The sequence below is a fragment of the Malus domestica genome, chromosome 05 (genome assembly GCF_042453785.1).
Source record: "Malus domestica chromosome 05, GDT2T_hap1".
Classification (NCBI taxonomy): Eukaryota; Viridiplantae; Streptophyta; class Magnoliopsida; order Rosales; family Rosaceae; genus Malus; species Malus domestica.
The window spans coordinates 21,559,275-21,583,058 of NC_091665.1; the positions used below are offsets into that span (position 1 = coordinate 21,559,275).

The window sequence follows — 23,784 nt, forward strand, 5'->3', positions numbered from 1 at the left end:
TTAACGGTTATTTTAACTTCGATTTTGATGATTTTTTACAGCTACACTCCTTGACCCTATATGAATACAATGAATCAATTTGATCTTCAATTTAAAATATTTACACTAGTGGATACCACAAAATCTTGTGTTATACTTAATGAAAGTATGAAGAAACTCTTAAGTATTAGTGAATCTATTGTTTTGATGGGATACTCATTCTACGAAACTAGTTTCAATAATCCAACTTTCAAACATGTTTGTATATACTTCGAGATCGCATACGCCAAAAATTGAAAAAAACAAACATTCAGAGATCAAGGAACGGGACAAAACTTTTTTACGGTTATAAAAAGAAAAATCACGATTTAACGGTCATTTTAACTCCGATTTTGATGATTTTTTTGCAGCTACACTCCTTGACCCTATATGAATACAATGATTGAATTCGATCTTCAATTTAAATATTTACACTACTGGATACAAAAAAATCTTATGTTATACTTAATGAAAGTATGAATAAACTTTTAAGTGTTAGTGAATCTATTGTTTTGATGAGATACACGTATTCTACGAAACTAGTTTCACTGATCCAACCGTCAAACATGTTTGTATATACTTCGAGATCGCATACGCCAAAAATTGAAAAAAACAAACATTCAGAGATAAAGGAACGGGACAAAACATTTTGAAGGTTATAAAAAGAAAAATCACGATTTAACGGTCATTTTAACTCCGATTTTGATGATTTTTTTGCAGCTACACTCCTTGACCCTATATGAATATAATGATTGAATTCGATCTTCAATTTAAAATATTTACACTAGTGGATACAAAAAAATCTTATGTTATACTTAATGAAAGTATGAATAAACTTTTAAGTGTTAGTGAATCTATTGTTTTGATGACATACACGCATTCTACGAAACTAGTTTCAATGATCCAACCGTCAAACATGTTTGTATATACTTCGAGATCGCATACACCAAAAATTGCAAAAAACAAACATTCAAAGATCAAGTAACGGGACAAAACTTTTCGACGGTTATAAAACGAAAAATTACGATTTAACGGTTATTTTAACTCTGATTTTGATGATTTTTTACAGCTACACTCCTGACCCTATATGAAAACAAAGAATGAATTCGATCTTCAATTTAAAATATTTACACTAGTGGATATCACAAAATCTTATGTTATACTTAATAAAAGTATGAATAAACTATAATAATTATATATATTATTTAGCAATTTTATACCCCTAAAAACTATAATAATTATATATATATATAATTAAATTTAAAAAATTGATGACCATTGGATCGGTTGTGATCAAGCCAAAGTTCCAATACAATTTCATGATGATCGATGTAAATCGAGGATTTTGTAAATTGAAGTTTAAACTTTTGAGAAAGACTACACAACCTTGAAAACAAAAACTTTTTCATTTTGCATATCCTTGCACATATTATTTTCGAGTGTAGATGTAGTACTTAAACGACAAATGTGTTTTAATGTTTTGAAGTAATATTTATGTGTCAATGTGTGGTATGTGCAAATTTAAGAAAAAAAAATATTTTTCTTAACGGATCATAATGGGTCGGGTCACTTTACCCATTGGGTAAAGTGACCCAACTTATTAAGGACCCGTTAAGATAATGGGTGTGACACAACACGACACGTTAAGATAACAGGTGTTACACGGAAATGACAAGAACACGATAGACACGACCTGTTTGCTAGGCCTAGCTATGTGGGAGGTCCATCATTATTTTTTGTGCTTCACTTGTATTTGGACCACGTTTTGTATAAATTTGTTCTATTGGTAATAAAAATTACCTTTGACCAAAAAAAAAAATTGATTTACACAAAGTTTCTTGACAAGCTTCAAGGGTAAAACAAAAATTTACTAGTCTTTATCTTAGTGCTGCTGGGATGTCCCTACATCATTGGTGCAAAATTAACCCATCTAGTATTTATTAACACACAGCCTGCTCCTCACAAAATATTCAATCGAATTGACCAATCTAATTGGGAAGGACCATCTGCTTTCTCATGTAACCAGTAATCTAGACTTCTATTCTCCATATACGAATACATTAACAGGCGAACGCCATCAGGTAAACAATAACCTTGCAGGGAAACCAGATTCTTGTGTTGTGCAGTGGATAGTGCCTCAACTTCTGCTTTGAATTCCCTTTCCACCAAACCTAAGTCTCCTGATAGTTTCTTAACAACTAGTCTAGACCCATTCGCCAAAGTTGCTCTGTAAACCAGACCAAAAACCTCCACACAATGATGCTTGCTTGATTGAAATTGTCAGTCACCTTCAAGATTTTATTTATACAAAGATCCTTGATTTCATTGGTATTGACTAGGAAATCTATGACATCACAAGATGCAGTGGTCTCTCATTTTTCCTAAATTCTGATCTAACAGGGTTTTATTATTTGGTTTTAATTTTAAGGGTATTTAGATCTATTTAAGTGATGTTTCTACTATATTTGAAAGATGTTATAAAAATGACATTTATGAAATTAGCTGTTAATTTTTTGCTATGATTGATAAATACTCTCATAACCGGTCGGGTCATTTTATCCTGACCTGACCTATTAAGAATCCGTTAAGATAATGGGTGTGACACGACATAACCCCTTAAGATAACATGTGCTACACAAAAACGACACAAACACTACCCATTTGCCAAGCCTAGGTTTGATATGTGGACACAATCAAGAGGGAAATTATATGTATACTAAAAGAGAAAAACAACTGAAACATTGTTTATAGAGCAGTGTGATACTGATTTTGCCCTGCTTGATTTCTTTAATTTTATTTATGCCATATTTTACACGTGTTGGTCATCGGTGCTTCCTTCCTCTTCTTTTTCCTTTTCTGCTTAATCTTCTTCTACTAAGGATTGGCAACGGTTATAGCGGATGGGTAACCGTAATTATTTACCCATAACCGTTTATGCTCATATCCGTATAATCATTTACTTGTTGGGTAATTGCCTAAACGGTTATACTCATACCCATAACCGTTTATAAATGATTAACTATATCCACAACCGCGTACCCATTTAACCGTAACTATATACCTGTTTTGTAACCCATTTATCCATTTTCTTATCCATTTACCTATTTTTTCAAATGTCTACATATTTGTTATAACAACTTAAAAATTAAAAAAAGTGACATTTGTCATAATTTTGGAATGGGTCTGAACTGGTTCCTTGCTTCCATACTCTACTACTTGCTCCCTCTGCACTCTCGAGCACTTTTGAAAATGGAACATGCGGGCAAAAAGAAGCACCTACCATGATAAGCACTTGTTTTCTCTCACAAAACACTGCGATTGAACAATTTAGGATTTTTAATTTTTTTTTAATTTTACATATATTAGAATAAACGAGTAAATGGATATCCGTTATAACCACAGATAATACTCATAATCGCCTATTTAAATTTCACGGATAAACAATTATACCCATAACTATTAATTTGTCTAAATAGTTATTCATAACCATAACTTTGAATTTTAAATGGATGGATATGTATTTTGCCCATTCTTATCTTCGACCAGAAGGGATGAAAACAGCCCCTCATTTTCCATTGACTTCTCTATCTCTGTCTCGCAACCAGCCACACCACCGATTCACTCAAAATTCCAAAAACACTTTATTTTTTTCCTTTTCTTTTTCTCCCTTCTCGCCCTTACCTCTCGCAGTTCACTCCACGACTCACCACTGTGACCGGCGACGAGTTCGTCGTTTCTGGTGACTACAAACCAACTAAAAACAAACCCTCTCTCACATTCAATCCAACTCTCAAATCTATTTCTAGAAATTCTCAGCCGTTTTCGATTATTAAGTTGGTGCCTGAAGTCTAATGAGCTGCGTCCAGCCGAACGCTAGCAATCGGACCTTGCTGTTACTACCAGTCGTTTAACCTTCGTCTCAGAAACCAAAATCATCCGTTGCATGCCTCGATTCGTTACGGTTTAAGGTGAATTGGAGGTAAGTTGTTGTCCAGTTTTTCCTGCAAAAGCTAATACGTTTATGGAAAATTTCTTTGAAAAATCCAGTTTCTGGCAAGATTCCTTAATCCTCAATTCCTAAATCATAATCCAATCTCTTAGACCTTTACTTGGGAGTGATTTCAATTTTCACTCCCTTTGCAATTTTTTTTTTGTTTTTTTTTCAATTTGTGAATTCAATCTGAAATTATTAATTTTGCTGCTTTTTCTGCAGAGTAGCCTCCAAAAGCCTGAGGATTCAGTTCGAGAAGCTCCATAAGTATGTTTATTTTCTCAAACATTAAATTGGAAAAATCCATTGTTTAAAGAATTTACTTTATGAATTATTCAAGAACAAGTCACATAAGCATTTACTTGCTAATGAAATTAGTTTCTAATCTAAACCTCAAGGGGACTCAAACCTGGAGTTGTTCCCTTCTTGCTATGATCTTTAAAGCTAGGAAGTAGGACTCTTTGTAGCATGAATTGGATAGTCGTATACAAGTTTTTGAGAAAATGGTATTGAGAAACTGATAATTTGGGAGTGAGTAATCATAGGCCGAAAACAAACTGGAATCGTTGTTTCTGACAACACTTCTTTATTTCAATTCCAGGTCTTTCCTAGCTTAGAATATTTCTTAAGAACCAGAATGTAGTTTTAATTTTTAGAATATTGTCATTTAGTTTGCTGAAAATATTTAGGGACCTAAGTTTATATGTTGCTCTCACCACTGTGATGTAGAGCTGATCAAATCTTATGACTAATTAAACTATTGTTTAGTTGCAAAGATGTCTTTTACTTTCAATTGGCTTTTGCAGTACGTTAGGGACCAAGCTGAATTTGATATCATTAAGCTCAAGACAAGAATTAGTCCATTTCCATCTCAAAAAGCAGTAGATGACTATTAAACCACAATGCATCAGGTAACCTTCACGCTCAGATTGCATTCAATTGCTATCCAGACAAAAGAACCTATAGTAGATCATTACTAAATTGGGGTAGTTTGAAAAGAGTTTAGGTCTGGCGGGCTTCTACGGTTTAGGGAAGAATACCAAGATTTACATTTTTTTTAACTTCTTGTATAAGCATGTGCATTTTGTTAGCAGTGTCAAAAACTATTGTATAAAACATTTTGCAGGGGGTTTTGTTGATTATATAACTGAATTTGGGCATTCAAAGAGTTTGGAAGTTCTGAGATTTATGGTACCGTGCGTCGTATAAGGCTAAGAAGTCACCATTACATCTCTTATATTAAGAGCCAATATTAGAATGAGTGTTGTGCAAGTTAATTAAGTTATGCATATTGATTTTAAGGCTAATATGTGGTGTTATGTATAAGTACACACCACTTATATTCTCTCGAAGAATACATAAGTTTATATAGCAGCATAATGATTGTGAACATTGAAAAATCTCAAGTAACTTAAACTATCATGCTAGATGCTAAACTTTTCTAATCTTTGCTTACCAAAGTTGATGACTAGGCAGTGATTTGTATTGAGCACCAGTGATTTGCACCCCTTTTCCCTTCTCCCATAATTATCAAGATAAAATTGTTGATTTTTGTTTTCTTTCATTGTGTTTCCCTTTTTCAAAAATTAAGATAGAAAGGGAATGCTATGATAATTTGAGGTTTTCGTTGTGATATCCATATGTGTACTTTAGCGGGTACAAAAAAAGAGATTTGGTTTTGCAGATATTTTCATTAGTAATGCTTTTATGGTTTTCTTTTATGTTGGGAAAATTGGGATTCCTTTTAAAAGACTATTGCTCATATGGTTAGGAAGTACTTACAGGAACTTCGCTTTCTTTATCGGACACTAGAAAAATAGTGGAAGCTGAATTTTTGAGGGCTGGCTTATAGATGGATGGCTTCCTAATCTGTATAACTACCATGTTTAGCATTATTATCGATTCTTCATTAATCCATTCACGGTTAATCAATTTGAAATTTCATTCATCTCTTACAACCTATTGATTTGTCCATTTTATTATTCAGGTTTGTCGAAAACTTGCTCAAAGAGCAGACTGTCAGTGTGGTTTTAGCTGGTTGTAAATAATATCATCTCTTTGTAAATAATACTTTATTGTTCTTGGTTAGATTGTAAATAACACTTTAAAATCTCTCGCAGCGTAAACATTTTATATGTAAAATAATATTACCTTAAACGGTCTTAAAACCTGCAGCATCGTGCGGGGGCTCAATTGCTAGTGTCTTCTATTACGTGGAAACGTTCATGTGAGAAATATAGTGTAAACAAGTCTTGTGGATACAATGAATTCCAAACTGAGTCTGATGTTTGTCAACATTTTGCACTATCAAACACTTAAAACTAGACAAGATAACTTTGTAGAGAATGAAAGAGGAAAGAAAATAACGTTCTTGGCTAGTTATTTTCTGCAGACGAGTTTCCCTGTATATAAAAGATAAAGGTGGCTTTTTGATTAAGCAACCATTCAAACAGACTACGCAAAGTTGGATGCAGTGTTAAACGAGCAAGGGTGCTGTAAAAACTTCTTTTCGAATGATTCCACTCAAAGAAGTTTGGAAGCTCTGCTAACATCAACTTTACCTAAGACACACAAAAGACGTATTTTGACCCTATTGGACAGGTGAGGTCAAAAAAGCTAGGACATGAGGGTAGTGACCCATAGGGTATAAGGCACGTGAGAACTTTAACTGGAAAATCAATGGAAGGAGTGGAAGTTACTGGGAGCCTTTGCAAAGTTTATTCTTTTACCGATGTGAGACTCTTTAACCTTCACATCCTCACATGCACTTTCATGTGAGGTGAATTTTCAAACCAAATACGTGGAGAACACAAATTGGATGATGTGGGGCACATGTGATAATTAGGCTTTACATTTGGGCCATCACTACTAGGAAACCAGTTATTAGTGGCGTTTTGAAAACCGACAAAAAACATATATTATTGTCGAATTTTAAGCAAAATCCGACAGAAAATGGATGCAGTGGCGGATATAATAAGCGACAGAATTGTCTGCGTCATGAAATTAATTTTTCGACAGAAAATACTCTAAAACCGACAGAAATTGTGTCGGATATAACCAACAGAAACTTTCTGTCGGATAAATCTGACAGAAAATGATTAAACCATCCGACAAAAATTAATTAAAAATGCATAAATAAAACCATTTACTGTCGGCTAAAACCGACAGGAATAAATTCATAATGAACAAATAAAAGCATTTCCTGTCGGATAAAACCGACAAGAATTATATTAATAATAAAAAAAAATTTAAATCACTTTCTGGATTTTCCATATCTCCTCGTTCACCACCCGACCTTGCCTGAGCTCGATCTCGCCGGTGACTATCAGGTTCCTTAAAGTCTTAGGCAAGGGAGCAATAGTGGACACCGTTTTCTTAGTCCAAGACCCGTCATCCAACCCCTCCGCCCATCCCCACTGTATGTTACCATTGTTTGCCTCCCTCCATCACTTCATCCAACCCTGGTTCAAAGTCTTAGGCAAGGCAACTAGCACTAATATATACAGTTGATCGGAAAAGAAGCAAAGTAATTTAATTAACTACCTTCAAATTATTCCAAGCAATCAAGTGGACTAATCGATGGATTGGAGAGAGCAACTGCATAGCTGCGCAACCAAAATACCAAATCCAATGTTTAATAATTTCTGATGAGAAGCCATTCACAATAAAAAATCATCAAAGAACTAAAAACCCAACAAGCAAAGTACCAAAAGCAGACGACTTTAACGAAACGAAACCTGGTCGAGTGAAGGGGAAGAGACGAATTGGTGGACTTACGTGAAAGCTCAGAAGGCGTGGGCTTTTGCGTCTTCGTTTTCTGGGTCTGACAGAACGGCGTCTAGGGTTGAATTGAGGAAGCTGATGAGCTCTGAGACGGAGGTTTGGGGTTGATCGACTGATTGGGAGAGTGAGTTTAGGATTTCTTGAAGAAGGGGGAAGGACCGGTCAAGATTGTCCGCCATGGGAACTCTGCAACTTCTCAAGCTTGAACAAGAAGAAGCAGATGAGTTGGTGCGTGTTGTAATTTCAATTCCCAGAGATAGAGAGAGCAGCCGAGGCTTTAACGAACAGAATAGAAAAGAAGAGAGGAGAAGGAGAAGGAAATGAGGACAGGAGAATAGGGGAAAGGAAGAAGCATCGGCGCAAGGAAGATGGAGGGGTTTTAAAAATTTAGGTTATTTTAATTATTGTCGGTTAAAACTGACAGAATTTTTTTTTTAAATAAAAACCGACAGACAAATTTCATTACTGTCGGTTATAACCGACAGAAACAAAATGGCGGCAAAATTCCCTCTGAAAATTTTAGATTCCCCCCAAAATTTTGTTACGATTTAAAAAAATAAAATAATAATTGTTTGGTTTAATAAATAAATAAATAATATGTATTTAAATAGAATATGTTTTTAAAATTTAAATAAATAATTTTTTGGTTTAATAGATAATTTTTACACTTTTGGTTTAATAGAGAATAATGCATGTAAAATATGCGATAAAGAAACAAAAAAAGAATTGTACAATGAAAATGTCATGACACAAACTAAATATTGTCTAATCAATACTTGAAAAACATAAATAAATATTGTCTAATGAATAAATTTGATATTCAATTTAAAATATTTACATTTATACTTAATGGAAGTATAACATTAACTCTAAGTGTTTGTTTAATCTACCATTTTGATACGATACGCATTCTACGAAGCGTTTTTCAACGATCCAACCGTCAAACTTGTTTGTACACACTCCGAGATCGCATACGTAAAAATCACAAAAAAAAAACATTAAGAGATTAGGTAACGGATTAAAAGTTTTCAACGGTTATAAACGAAAAATCACAATTTAACGGTTACTTTAGCTCCGATTTTGGTGATTTTTTACAGCTACACTCCTCGACCCTATAAGAATGCATTGAATGAATTCGATCTTCAATTTAAAATATTTACACTAGTGGATAAATCTTATTTTATACGTAATAGAAGTATAACATTAACTCTAAGTGTTTGTTTAATCTACCGTTTTGATGCGATACGCATTCTATGAAGCGTTTTTCAACGATCGAACCGTCAAACTTATTTGTACACACTCCGAGATTGCATACGTAAAAAATCGTAAAAAACAAACATTCACAGATTACGTACCAACAAAGGTTTTCGACGGTTATAAACGAAAAATCACAATTTAACGGTTATTTTAGCTCCGATTTTAATGATTTTTTACAGCTACACTCCTCGACCCTATAAAAATGTAATGAATGAATTTGATCTTCACTTAAAAATATTTACACTAGTGAATACCACAAAATCTTATTTTATACTTAATAGAAGTATAACATTAACTCTTAAGTGTTTATTTAATTTACCATTTTGACGCGATACACATTCTACGAAATGTTTTTCAATGATCTAACCGTCAAACTTGTTTGTACACATTCCGAGATCACATACGTAAAAAATCACAAAAAACAAACGTTCAGAAATTAGGTAACAAAACAAAAGTTTTCGACGGTTATAAACGAAAAATCACAATTTAACGGTTATTTTAGCTCCGATTTTGATGATTTTTTACAGCTACACTCCTCGACCCTATAAGAATGCATTGAATGAATTCGATCTTCAATTTAAAATATTTACACTAGTGGATAAATCTTATTTATACTTAATGGAAATATAACATTAACTCTAAGTATTTGTTTGATCTACCGTTTTGATGCGATACGCATTCTACGAAGCGTTTTTCAACGATCAAACCGTCAAACTTATTTGTACACACTCCGGGATTGCATACGTAAAAAATCGTAAAAACAAACATTCACAGATTACGTACCGGAACAAAAGTTTTCGACGGTTATAAACGAAAAATCACAATTTAACGGTTATTTGAGCTCCGATTTTAATGATTTTTTACAGCTACACTTCTCGACCCTATAAGAATGTAATGAATGAATTTGATCTTCAATTTAAAATATTTACAATAGTGAATACCACAAAATCTTATTCTATACTTAATAGAAGTATAACATTAACTCTTAAGTGTTTATTTAATCTACCATTTTAACGCGATACACATTCTACGAAACTTTTTTCAATGATCTAACCGTCAAACTTGTTTGTACACACTCCAAGATCACATACGTAAAAAATCACAAAAAACAAACGTTCAAAGAGTAGGTAACAAAACAAAAGTTTTCGACGGTTATAAACGAAAAATCATAATTTAACGGTTATTTTAGCTACGATTTTGATGATTTTTTGCAGCTACACTCCTCAATCCTATAAGAATGCAATGAATGAATTCGATCTTCAATTTAAAATATTTACACTAGTGGATAAATCTTATTTTATACTTAATGGAAGTATAACATTAACTCTTAAGTGTTTGTAAAATTTATCAATTTGATAGGATATGCATTCTACGAAACTAGTTTCAACAATCCAACTGTCAAATATGTTCATATATACTATGAGATAGCATGTGTAAAAAATCGCAAAAAATATAATATTTAAAACATGTGTTTATTTATTTTTAATTAATATAACATTTTAAAATAATAAAATCAGACATGATAAAGTACACCAGATGTTCATATGTGTTTATGTGCCAGACAATGTGCATTGTGACGCATTGGAAAAAATTGTTTAAATTTCTTTGTATCTTGTTGCTTGCCTGTGAGGGAGCATAATCCTTATTACAAAAATGATAGAGTTTTAGATTGTAGTCTGTTGTTATTATTCTCTCAGAAAATTTATGGCTTGTGGGAATTGAGTTCATTAGACTTTAGGGTCATGAGTGAAAAAAAAAATTTTAATATGTATTTATTTATTTATTTTTAATCAATATAACATTTTAAAATAATAAAAATTTCATTTATGTCGGTTATAACAGCCAGAATACTAAAATAATAACCGTCATAAAGTAAAATAATAAAATAGTCAATTTTTATCGGTTATAACCGCCACTATTAACTTAAAAACCGCCAGCATATGTAAAAAATATTAAAAAAAAAGATTCAAAAATACCGCCAGTAAATATCCACAATTATTTTCTTTATATCCGCCAGTAAATATCCGCCAGAAATTTATGTCGGATATAACCGACAATATTTTTGTAATATCCGCCAGTAATTAAATTATCTGTCGGATATAATTTATCCGACAAAATTTTCTAATATCCGCCACCATCATCCGCCACCTAAAGCTAATATTGTAGTAGTGCATCCTGCTCTAATACCATGAAGAAAGTTAAGGTTCCACCATAAAACCAATTGGTTATATGAGGAGTAGGCCAACCTATTAGCCCTTGCAAGGTATCTCCTTTCACTGATGTAAGACTCTTTTACCTTCACATCCTCACGCTATTTAGTATGCCATGGTAATAGAAATTTACATTCATGAACCTCTTTTATAATGCGAGAATGATGAGTTCATCAGCAGAGTAACAATGAATAGTATGAGATTGTCCATCATAAGAAGCATAAGATCCTCTAATAATTGGCTTAAATTCTTGTAGAATGGTAACTCAATATTTCTTTCCTGCTTTCTAAAGCACGTGAGAACCTGGTACAAAAATGGCTAACGGATTAAAATCCGATTTGAGATTTAAATTTAAAGCTACATATGAGAATGAAAACAACTTACAACTGCAAATGTTTTGATGGCGTTGTTTTATCTCAAGTGATGGTTGTGCAGCCCCAAAGGCCTCATACGATTGGAATTAGATTTAGTTCAAATGTAAAAAAGAGAGGGCTTTAAAATTGACCTTGTCAGAAGGAACTGTTGTAGAGAAAGAGAGGTTACTAAGTATTACGAACTAAGTCATGGTCCAAGAAAATGTGTTAGATCTCAACGAATTATGGGCTTCGGAAAGGCAGTATGGAGATATGTCAATGCATTCACAAGCTGCTTTGTAATGCAGAATTTACTTCTCCATGGCAATAAAGAAAGTTGCAACGTCAAAAAATCTCAACGAGTTATGGGCTTAGGTAAGGGCAATATGGAGATATGTCGGCGGAAACCATAGTTTTCGGCCTTAATCTTGACGGGCTCATGGTATATCATGAGTCTGCTCGGGATTCTCTTCAAAAACGACATATTACACGTCCAATTCTGACATCAAAAAATTTCTTGTTACCTTTTTTGTCGCCATACCAATTGAATCCAATATTTCCAACTATAATTCTTACTTTCCAGAATTTGAAATATTTTATTTTCTTTATCTTTATTCAGACGAGTTGTCCTACTTCAGTTGAGAAATCCTTTTTCTGTATATTCATGCACAAGAAGCAATGAGATCCTCTAATTATATGCTTCCATTATGCAAGACTGAGCTCTCTCTGTCCTCCGTTTTGATTATCAGAGAAAATTAGTCAAGGCTGTGACAAAGCCACAGACATGATACACAAAGAACCCGACACAATGTAACTTTCATTGAAGAAGAAGCAGAGGTCATTGAGAGTTTTATTATATTTTCAAAATAATTACAAGATGGGAGAAGGATACAAAGTTTTCTGCGGTGTACAACTGTTAAAATTTAAAACAAACTAGAAAACCAGAACTTACAAGATTTTGGATGCCATTGTTTTCACTTTCCTCCTGTGCAGAATCTAGGCTGCTCAGAATTGGTGATTCGGATTGCACAAAGTATCTCCACCCAGTCCGGTGCAGGTTTTATGTACAAGCAGACGTTTACAGCATGAGAAGAAGTTTATTGATATACAAAGTTCTACTATCAGCTACAAATCCTCAATTACAGAATGAGGACGATCAGATTACAAACATTAGAATTGCCGTTAAACCGGTCTCCAATACTTTTGATAGCAAATGTAGTGGATTAAACCTAGCTGGCCAAAACAAATTCTTCAATTCGAATGAGTTCTCTAGCCACATCCACCATGTATGGCCTTCCTTCAATGTCATCTCGAATGCATAACAATGCCAGTTCAAGGAAATCATGCAACTGCTGTTGTACTTGCTCATTCCCCCTCACTTCCTCATAGATTTTCGGATCAACAATTTCCCCAATTCGACCATCACAACCACGAACATATGGAATCATTGGAATTCCTTCCACCCCCAAAAATGCCCAACATTCTCGTCCCGTCAGGAATACAAGTAAAAGCACACCAAAGCTATAAACATCAGTTTTTTCTGTAATGCGATTAGACCACAGGTAGACAGGGTCAATGTACCCAATTGTCCCAGTCACATCATCTTCAACATCCGATTCCATAGGAGGAATGGTTATAGAGAGCGAGAAGTTGTGAAGTTTGGGAACATAGTCATCATCCAAGAACAGGCAGCTGGGTTTCAGATCCCTATGAATGATGGGTCCGGCAAAAGCGGTATGGAGATATGAAACTGCACTGGCAACCTGCTTTGCAATACACAATCTAATGTTCCATGGTAGTATGATTTGATCTTCATTAGCCCCTCTTAAACTTGCATCAGGGTTGAGAACTCCTTTTGCTACGTATTCATGCACTAGCACTGGTATAGGGAACTCTAAGCAGCAGCCCAAGAGTTTCAAAACATTCTCATGGTTGCTCATCTGTAATGAAATGACAATGTCACGAATAACCCTAGACCTGCTCCTATCCTCATTTGGACCGTTCCCAAGGGGGTACTTTTTAACGATAATTGATCGGCCATCTAGAAATCCCCTGAAAATTTCGTAGCATGAATACCTTTCTACAATGCGAGAAGGATGGAAGTTGTTAGTTGCCCTGATGAGGTCATCAGCAGAGTAACAATGAATAGGATGTGATTCGCCATCACCAGAAGCAAAGAGATCCTCTAATAACTTTTTTAGATTCTTGTAGTATGACGACTCGATATATCTTTCCTTCCTTCTAAAAAATGGCAGCCTTGAGAACCTGGCACAAATATATACACACGTTTGTAACACAAGAAGTATTAATGAAACTGCATATATTTTTGTTACTTGCCATTGCCAACAACGAAAATAAAATGTTGAAATGTAAATAATCTTCTAATTCTCTAGTGCGGTACACTTGCTTTGGTACCATGTTTAGCCTATGGCTAAAACTTATGCTCGTAAACTTGGCTAAACAACAAGAACGAATGAGAGATTGATTTTTTCCCCATATGTGGTACTATATGCTTTTGGAAGATCTCTCATGCAACGATTAATGCTCTCAAAAAAAGATTACTTTCGGGTTCAGCACATGAAAATTTTGATTGGGTTAAACTTTATACAACGGTTGAAAGCACCTCGTAGACCTTAAAAGAAAATAGAGGAATTGAATCTGAAATAAGCTGATAACTTACAGTTTCACAAGTTTTGATGGCATTGTTTCAACGTCTGATAAGTTAAGACTGCACCAACTCAGTAGATTGATCGATTTGTCCAGCAGTCCGCTGTCGGATGTCTTGTGCTAGCAGATCGGCAGCGCTTCTACACCGGCAGTTTCATTTTCTTCTGCGGACGGATGACTAGAGTTTTGAAGAATTGGAAGTTTATTGGTAATGCTTTGCAAAGTCAACGATGCCCGGCCTGCTAAGAAATTACATGATGCACTAGGCGGTGGGCCAGGCCGAAGAAATTATACATAATAATGACTACTGGTGACTTGCAAAGAAAGAAAGAAAAAAGAAGGAACTAGGAAATAGGAGGCTGTGACAAAGTCACATACATGATACACTCACCCATCATGCAACGCAAAACACATCACCTGCCTTACAGTCTCACCTTCAAACCCACATCCAAATTCACATATCACCCAAAAACCGGCACAATGTTTCATAGAAGAAGCAGGGGTCCTTGACAGTTCGTCTGCCTACCACCCCAATCCCAATGTGATGAATTTCCTAATGATAATTGATTGATCGTCTAGAAAACCATGAAACACATTACGGGAATACAAAAGCTTAACAATTGAACAATGAGTAACCGAAGTTCTAAACTAGAAGCTATTTCCGCGGTTGAATCGATACCCTCTGATGTTAGCAAACGAGATGGATAATAAAGCTAGTATTAACAAGGCAGAATAGACAACAAGTTTCTTGCTAAAGCTTTGCGAGGTAAACGATGCCATTAAATGATCAGCACTGTTAAAAAATTTACCTAAAGCTACTGTTTTTCCATTTCATTATCCAGCACAAAATGAGGACTTAGTCATTTGCAAAGAAATGAAAAGGAAAAGAGGAGGAAATGAGAAGGCTGTGAAAAAAATCACATCCTTATAGTTCAATCCCACCACCCAATTCATAGAAGAAGGACATATGGAATCATAAGTTCATTTCCTTTGTTAAGGAAAGAAATGATGATTAAAATATAATCAGGGATTGAGATATGCCGACTTTTATATGATCCTTTAACCTTTGTGTAATCTCTTAAATGTAGGAATGTAATTACTTGTATAGGCTCAATTCCAGGATCGGGAATAAATCCCTCCAGTGTATAAAATCCTTGTAACAGTTTAATGTTGAATACAATACAAATTTCACCTTTCTCTACATGGCACCAGAGCAGAAAAGATTCTGGTAACCATCACAAACTTCCGCTCCTCAAACCAAAAACACTAGCCAATCCCAAAACAAGCCATCACCTATGGCAGAAGAACCAAGAGAGCCCTCGACCAAGCTTGAGGCAACCAAATATGACGATCCCAATGACCCTCTATACATACACCATTCAGATTAGCATGGTTCAGTTTTCGTCTCCCAGCGACTGAATGAAAACTATGGAACATGGAGTCGTTCCATGACCCTGGCTCTCAACACCAAAAGCAAGGAAGGGTTTGCTGATGGCTCAATCCCAAAACCTTCAGAATCCTCCAAAACTGAGTTACAACAGTGGACCGTCTGCAATAACCGTGTCAAAGCATGGTTATTGAACTCAATCTCATAAGACATTAGAGCTAGAGTAATCTACAATGATTTGGCTTCAGGAATATAGGCTGAACTCAAAGAACGCTTCTCTCGCGTCAATAGCGTCCATCTTTTTCATGTAGAACAAGTTGTCCATGATTGTGTGCAAAGTGGTATGATGATCAGCGCCTACTACACTAAACTCAAAGGTTTAAGGGATGAACGCGATGCCATATGAAGGAGACCTTCTAGTTCCGAGAGAATCAGAAGACTATGAAGTTTCTTATGGGGCTGAATGATGCATACACATCCATTTGTGGCCAGATCCTCCTCATGGATCCACTTCCCTCAGTTAGCAAAGCACACTCACTCATATTACAGGAAGAAAAACAACAGACAGTGTCCTCTACATCAAACAACACAGTTGATGCTATTGCTTTTTCAGTAAAAAGCAACAAAGGAAATTCAAGCAGAAATTTCATGCCACAGAACCCCACATAAAGTGTGATCGATGTGATATGATTGGTCATACTTCAGATTCTTCTCGTTCCCACCTAAAGTGTGAATTTTATGGGAACAAGGGGCATACCGCCAAATACTGCCAGAATCTCAAGAAAGCAAAAGAAAGAGGTGAGATTCAGGACCAACGGAACTCCAAAGAAAATCATGTCAACACCAAGGAAGATGTGCAGACTCGTTCCAGCCCCATTAGCTTGACAGCCGAGCAGTACCAACATCTCCTGACTCTACTTGGTAACAACAAATCAACATCCATGGTCAACCTCGTTGGTGCTTCTTCCACCACCAGTAGTCTCTCAGGTAAATCTTTTCGTGGCTTCGCTCTTTGGAAAGACGTAGCTTGGATCTTGGACACAGGAGCAACTGATCATATAGTGTACTCTCCTGCCCTACTTATTACGTGCTCATTAATACAAAATCGAACCATACAATTACCAAATGGCATGAGTGCTACTGTTACACACGTAGGGAGTGTCAAATTCTCTCCCAATTTGACCATTCGTAATGTCTTATGTGTTCCTTCATTCCAATTGAATCTAATATCCGTCGCTAAACTTGTCCAACACTCGGACTACATTGCCTTTTTTGCTAAAAACCTATTTGTGTTACAGGACCAATGCTTGGGGATGATGATTGGGACGAGAACTGAAAGGGGATGACTCTACTATCTCAACATTGTTACTATGGAGGCTATCTGCAATTTTGTCAGCAAGTCCGCTATTTCCTGCCTTTGGCATGAACGCCTTGGGCACCTTTCCGATAAACATTTCCGATTAATGCAAGCATATGTAAAAGACATTCAGTTTTCTGAAATTAATTATTGTTCAGTTTGCCCTTTAGCTAAACATACCCGTTCACCATCCACCATAAGCTCCACAGATGATAAACGACTCACCAAATTTGATGCATGTGCCTCCCAATGCATATTCCTTGGATACCTTTATAGGCAAAAATGGCATCGTCTTTATGATCTCCAAATTGGAAAAATATTTGTTTCTCGAGACGTGACCTTTGGCTAGCATATTTTTCCCTACCGTCACTCTTCATCAGACACATCCATTGTCCTACCAAACACCATTTCAACTGAACCAAGTTTAAAACCACCACCTGCCATGACTAGAACTCCACCAAATGAGCCCAACTTAGCACCGCTAAATGTTGTGCTAGGATAACACCAAACCCGTTGGAACCAACTCAAGCTAACCCACAAGAAATATATCAATTTGAAAATGCAAGAACAAAATATAAAAGACACCAAGATTTTAACGAGGTTCCTCAACAGTCAGTGTAACTGGAGTACGTCATCGGAGCAGTAGGAGCTCACCCAATAATCCACTATCAACCAATTGGGAGTTTACAAAGTGTTGGCAAGCTCACAACCCAAATAACCCCAATACAACCAATAGCTCTCACACACCAAAGAAACAAATAGAGAAAGAAATATAGTGATTAATTTCTTCTCTATACAAAGCTCAAAGCTATTACAACAATAACATTTTGATGGAGTGAGAACTAACCAATGAAAGGAGCAACAACTCCTTCTCTGAAATGGGACTGCAGCAGTACCTTCTTTCTCTCCCTATCTTCTCTACGGCTCTCTATTTTTTTGCTCTCTAAAACAAAAGGGCAGCAGCTGCCCTCATTCATAACATAGCCATTCCCAAGGCTTTTCACATGGGCCAAAAAAAAAAAGGACTTTAGACAAGGTGCCTTTTTTTATTCCCCAAAACAAGGAAGGGACACAATGATGTTGTCCACCTTTTCTTTTATTTTATTTAATCAAAAGTTGGTCACTTGGCCACTAATTCAACAATCTCCACCTTGGCCAAGTTCTGAAAACGCCATGATAAGCCAACCAACACAATCAACACAAAAATTACTCCCAAACACTAGCAAGAGAACAACTCATGCCGAGCCAAATGCTCCAAAACTCCTACTGCTCAACGCCTTCTTTATATAGGCAAAATGTGAGCCAAGTTCAAATAGTGAACAAACTTGGCTACACCAACAACCTTAGTCAACATATTAGCGGGGTTGTCTTTAGTTGGAATCTTCTGGAGAATGATTTCCCCTTCACCAACAATTTCACGAACAAAGTGATAACGCACATCTATGTGCTTGGTCCTCGCATGATAAACCTGATACTTAGTCAAATAAATGGCACTCTGACTATCACAATGTACCTCCACCTGCTTCTGATCAACCCCCAAATCTCTAATAAGCCCATGTATCCAAATGGCCTCCTTTATAGCTTTAGCAACTGCCATATATTCAGCCTCTGTAGTAGACAAGGCAACAGACGACTGCAAAATGGACCTCCAACAAACTGGCCCGTTAGCCATAGTAAACACATAGCCTGTAGTAGACTTCCTTCCATCCAGATCACCTGCATAATCTGAATCAACATAACCAACTGCAAAATGACCAATACCAGAGTCATCTCTCTCAAAGCATAAACCAACGTCTCAAGTACCATGGAGATACCTCAATATCCACTTAGCTACTTGCCAATGCTCTTTACGTGGATTATGCATATATCGACTCACCATGCCAACTGCATAAGCAATATCCGGTCTAGAGCATACCATTGCATACATCAAACTACCAACCAAATTTGCATATGGTATATTTTTCATTTGCAGCTTCTCTTTATCAGTTTTAGGACATTGTAGAGAACTCAATTTAAAATGAGGAGCCAAAGGGGTACTAACCGGTTTGGTTGAATCATGAACTCCAAACTTCCGGATCAACTTCTCAAGGTATTGTCTTTGATTCAAACTGACCAAACCCTTCTTTCTATCTCTAGTGATCTCCATGCCAAGGATCTTTTTCGCTTCACCAAGATCCTTCATCTCGAACTCGTTCTTCATTTGTTTCTTCAATTTCTCAATCTCTTCAACATTCTTTGAGGCAATCAACATATCATCAACATATATCAACAAATAAATGAAAGACCCATCTTGCAACTTCTTGAAGTACACACAATGATCATATTAACTTCTAGAATAATTTTGGCCTCTCATAAATTTATCAAACCTCAAATACCATTGCCTTGGAGATTGCTTCAAGCCATAAAGTGATTTCTTCAATTTGCAAAACAAATTTTCCTTCCCTTTCACTATATACCCATCTGGTTGACACATATAGATCTCTTCATTCAAATCACCATGTAGGAAAGCCGTCTTCACATTAAGTTGCACAAGCTCAAGATCATATCGTGCAACAAGAGCTAACATAATACGAATTGATGAGTGCTTCACTACCGGAGAAAATATTTCATTGTAGTCAATGCCTTCCTTTTGTGAATACCCTTTAGCAACTAATCTTGCTTTGAATCTTACATTGCTTTTCTCATCAACATCTTCCTTCTTGGCATACACTCATTTGCAACCAATATATTTCTTACCCTTAGGCAATTTAGCTAACTCCCAAGTCTTGTTCTTCAAGAGAGAATTCATCTCATCACCCATGGCATTGCACCACCTCTCATTCTCCTTACTCTCAATGGCTTCCTCGAAATTGGATGGTATATCATCAATGATAATAGGAAGAGCAAAAGCAACATAGTCACTATACCGAGCTATCTTGGTAATTTGTCTCTTTCCTCTGTTCTTGGCAATAGACTCTTGAGGTGAAACTTGCTCTTCAACTTGAATAGAATCTTCAAGTTCAACTTCTTCAACATCCTCATGGTCTCCAACTTCTTCACTTGTAGTGGCTTTGACATCAGTGAAAATAGGATTTGAAGTACCAGAGACAACTTTCTCAAGCTCCACCTGTTGGATATCTTTCACATTCTTCTTAGAGTTTCTGAACATACTTTCTTCATCAAATGTCACATCTCTACTAATTACCAGTTTCTTCATCTCTGGACACCACAACCTGTAACCTTTGACACCACTACTAAAACCAAGAAAGATAGCCTTTTTGGCTCTAGGATCAAGCTTATTTTCAGTCACATGAAAATAAGCAGGTGAACCAAAATTACAGATATAGTCATAATCAGAAGAAGGTTTTCCAGTCCATACCTTCATTGGTGTCTTACCCTGAACAGTAGCTGAGGGTAATCGGTTGATGATGTGACATGCATAATTAACTGCCTCTGCCCAAAATGACTTGCTTAAACCCGACTAAGACAACATACATCTAACCTTCTCAAGCAAGGTTCGATTCAATCCTTATGCAACTCCATTTTGTTGTGGAGTTCCCCGGACACTAAAATGTCTCACAATCTCTTCCTCTTTGCAAACTTTAAAGAAAGGGTCAGATGTGTATTCTCCACCATTATCCGATCTCAAAATCTTAATCTTTCTCCCAGTCTGGTTCTCAACCATTTTCTTCCAACCCAAGAAACTGGTTAATACCTCACTCTTGTGCTTCATAGTGTAGACCCAAGACCTTCTTGAATAATCATCAACAAAGGTCACGAACCAATGTCTACCACTCAAAGAGGGAGTCTTTGTAGGACCCCAAACATCCGAATGCACATAATCAAGAATGCCCTTCGTCTGATGTACAGTAGTACCAAACTTCACTGTAGTTTGCTTCCCCATGACACAATGCTCGCAGAAATCAAGCTTACAAGTCGTGGCACCTTTTAGAAGGCCTTGTTTCACAAGCCCTTGTAGAGCTTTCTCACCGGCATGGCCTAATCTCATATGCCACAGTCTAGTAGTATCTGAATCAGATGTGCCCATATTTTCAGAGACTATATATGCTTCACCTGTCACAGTGCTTCCTTGCAATAAATACAAATGGCCACATCGAGGAGCTTTCATCATAACAAGTGCACCATAAGTAACTTTCAATGTTTGTCCATCTAAATGAAACCTGAAGCCCTTGGATTCCAAAGTACCCAAAGAAATAAGATTTTTCTTCAAATTCGGTACATACTGAACACCTGTCAACTCTTTAACCATGCCATCATGCAACTTCAAACGAATTGTACCAATCCCTTTTGTTATGCAAGGATTGTCATCTCTCATGAACACAACGCTACCATCAAACTCTTTCAAGCTTGAAAACCAATCCTTGTGAGGAGTCATATGATGAGTACAACCCGTATCCAACACCCACTTAGTGGCAAAATCAAATGATGAAGAAGTGGTTAAAGCAAAATCAGAAAAATCTGTTTCAACCTCAGCAACATTAGCTTCAGAACTTTCTTTGCCTTTGATCTTCAATCTAGGACAATCTTTCTTCCAATGGCCCTTATTACGACAAAAGGCACATTCATCCATTTCCAAAGGTTTTCTACCTTTAGAGTTTCCTCTAGGTCGAGACTGTGATTTTTTCGTACTAGAAGATGATATTTTCTCCGATGATCTACCTCTAACAAATAAAGCTTCAGATGTACTATCATGATTTTTATCTCTATGCCTCATTTCATAATTCATCAAGGCATTTGACACGTGTCAAATTTCACAGTTTCTTTACCATGCATAATAGTGGTAACAAAATGCTCATAAGAGTCCGGCAAGAAATTCAACAATATTAAGGCCTTATCTTCATCCTTAATATCCTCATCTAAATTTAACAAGTCAGCAATCAACTTATTAAAAGCATCAAGGTGTCTAATCATTTTTGTACCTTCTTTGTATTGGAAGCGGTAGAGCTTTTTCTTCAAGTGTAGCTGGTTCTCTGCACTCTTCGTCATATACTTGTCTTCCAATTTTTGCCACAACACACTTGCTAATGTCTCCTGCATCACAAAATACTTCTGAATTTTTGCAAGGCACAACCGAATTGAAGAGCAAGCCCACAAATTTAATTTCTCCCATTCCGGCTTCAACATAGCTTCTGGCTTCTTTCCCAAACAGCAAGTAGATCTTGTTGAGCCAACACATCTTTGACCTCACATTGCCACATCCCGAAGTTGTTTGTGCCATCAAACTTTTCCACTTCGAATTTTGCATTTTGCATCGTAGTTCTTGCAAATCCGAAGCTGCTTCCAAAAGGATTCTCATCTTGCCTGTCTGACATCTTTGGCAACTAGACAGTACCCAAGAGCAACCAGTGCTCTGATACCAATTGTTGTGCAAGGATAACACCTAGGCCTGGCAAACGGGTCGTGTCAGTCGTGTTCGTGTCGTTTTCGTGTAACACCTGTTATCTTAACGGGTCATGTCGTGTCACACCCGTTATCTTAACGGGTCCTTAACAGGTCGTGTCACTTTACCTAACGGGTAAAGTGACCCGACCCGTTATGACCCGTTAAGAAAAATATATTTTTTTTCTTAAATTTGCACATACCACATATTGCCACATAAATATTACTTCAAAACATTAAAACACATTTGTCGTTTAAGTACTACATCTACACTCGAAAATAAGAGCCTAATAAAAAAATAATACATACACTACTAATCTATTACAAATTTTAAATGTGCAAGGATATGCAAAATGAAACAGTTTTTGTTTTCAAGGTTGTGAAATCTTTCTCAAAAGTTTAAACCTCAATTTACAAAATCCTCGATTTACATCGATCATCATGAAATTGCATTGGAACTTTGGCTTGATCTATTGCCTTCAAGAGTTATGTTGATGATGTTTTCAGTAAGGTTTTCCACGTCATAACTATCTTCTGCATAAACTAAGCATAGAAAAACCAAACATTAAAAATCATTCAAATTATGAGAAGTTTACCAAAATAATTATGAAAAAAAATAAAACAATAGTACTATACCATACTTTTATGAAGTATAAACATAAGATTTTGTGGTATCCACTAGTGTAAATATTTTAAATTGAAGATCGAATTCAATCATTGTATTCATATAAGGTCAAGGAGTGTAGTTGTAAAAAATCATCAAAATCGGAGTTAAATTAACCGTTAAATCGTGATTTTTCGTTTATAACCGTCGAAAAGTTTTGTCCCGTTAATTGATCTCTGAATGTTTGTTTTTTGTAATTTTTGACGTATGCGATCTCGAAGTATATACAAACATGTTTGACGGTTGGATCTTTGAAACTAGTTTCGTAGAATGAGTATCCCATCAAAACAATAGATTCACTAATACTTAATAGTTTATTCATACTTTTATTAAGTATAACATAAAATTTTGTGGTATCCACTAGTGTAAATATTTTAAATTGAAGATCGAATTCAATCATTGTATTCATATAAGGTCAAGGAGTGTAGTTGTAAAAAATCATCAAAATCGGAGTTAAATTAACCGTTAAATCATGATTTTTGGTTTATAACCGTCTAAAAGTTTTGTCCCGTTAATTGATCTCTGAATGTTTGTTTTTTGTAATTTTTGACGTATGCGATCTCGAAGTATATACAAACATGTTTTACGGTTGGATCTTTGAAACTAGTTTCGTAGAATGAGTATCCCATCAAAACAATAGATTCACTAATACTTAATAGTTTATTCATACTTTTATTAAGTATAACATAAGATTTTGTGGCATCCACTAATGTAAATA

General features: G+C 35.8%; 1 protein-coding gene and 1 long non-coding RNA gene across 2 annotated transcripts; one reads left to right on the forward strand and one right to left on the reverse strand.

Moving 5' to 3' along the window:
• Positions 1-3,552: 3,552 nt before the first annotated feature.
• LOC103436323 (uncharacterized) lies at positions 3,553-6,202 on the forward strand. Its single transcript, XR_003773199.2, has 4 exons — positions 3,553-3,997; positions 4,232-4,276; positions 4,816-4,920; positions 5,997-6,202. It is a non-coding gene; the product is annotated as an uncharacterized lncRNA (long non-coding RNA).
• Positions 6,203-12,427: 6,225 nt separating this feature from the next.
• Positions 12,428-14,537, reverse strand: LOC103436343 (non-functional pseudokinase ZED1-like). The gene is made up of 2 exons (XM_008374763.4): positions 14,293-14,537; positions 12,428-13,877 (listed from the first exon to the last, which is right to left on the reverse strand). The coding sequence occupies exons 1-2, from the start codon at positions 14,313-14,315 to the stop codon at positions 12,842-12,844; spliced, it is 1,059 nt and encodes a 352-aa protein (XP_008372985.3). The 5' UTR covers positions 14,316-14,537; the 3' UTR covers positions 12,428-12,841.
• Between the last annotated feature and the right edge of the window lie 9,247 nt (positions 14,538-23,784).

What these genes read in the sequence shown, in the direction of transcription:
- LOC103436343 (XM_008374763.4), bottom strand. Translation starts at nt 14,315, where the DNA reads ATGCCATCAAAACTTGTGAAACT. An exon ending in CCATCAAAACTTGTGAAACT is followed by an intron (nt 13,878 to 14,292) that starts GTAAGTTATCAG and finishes TATTTGTGCCAG; the next exon opens with GTTCTCAAGGCTGCCATTTT.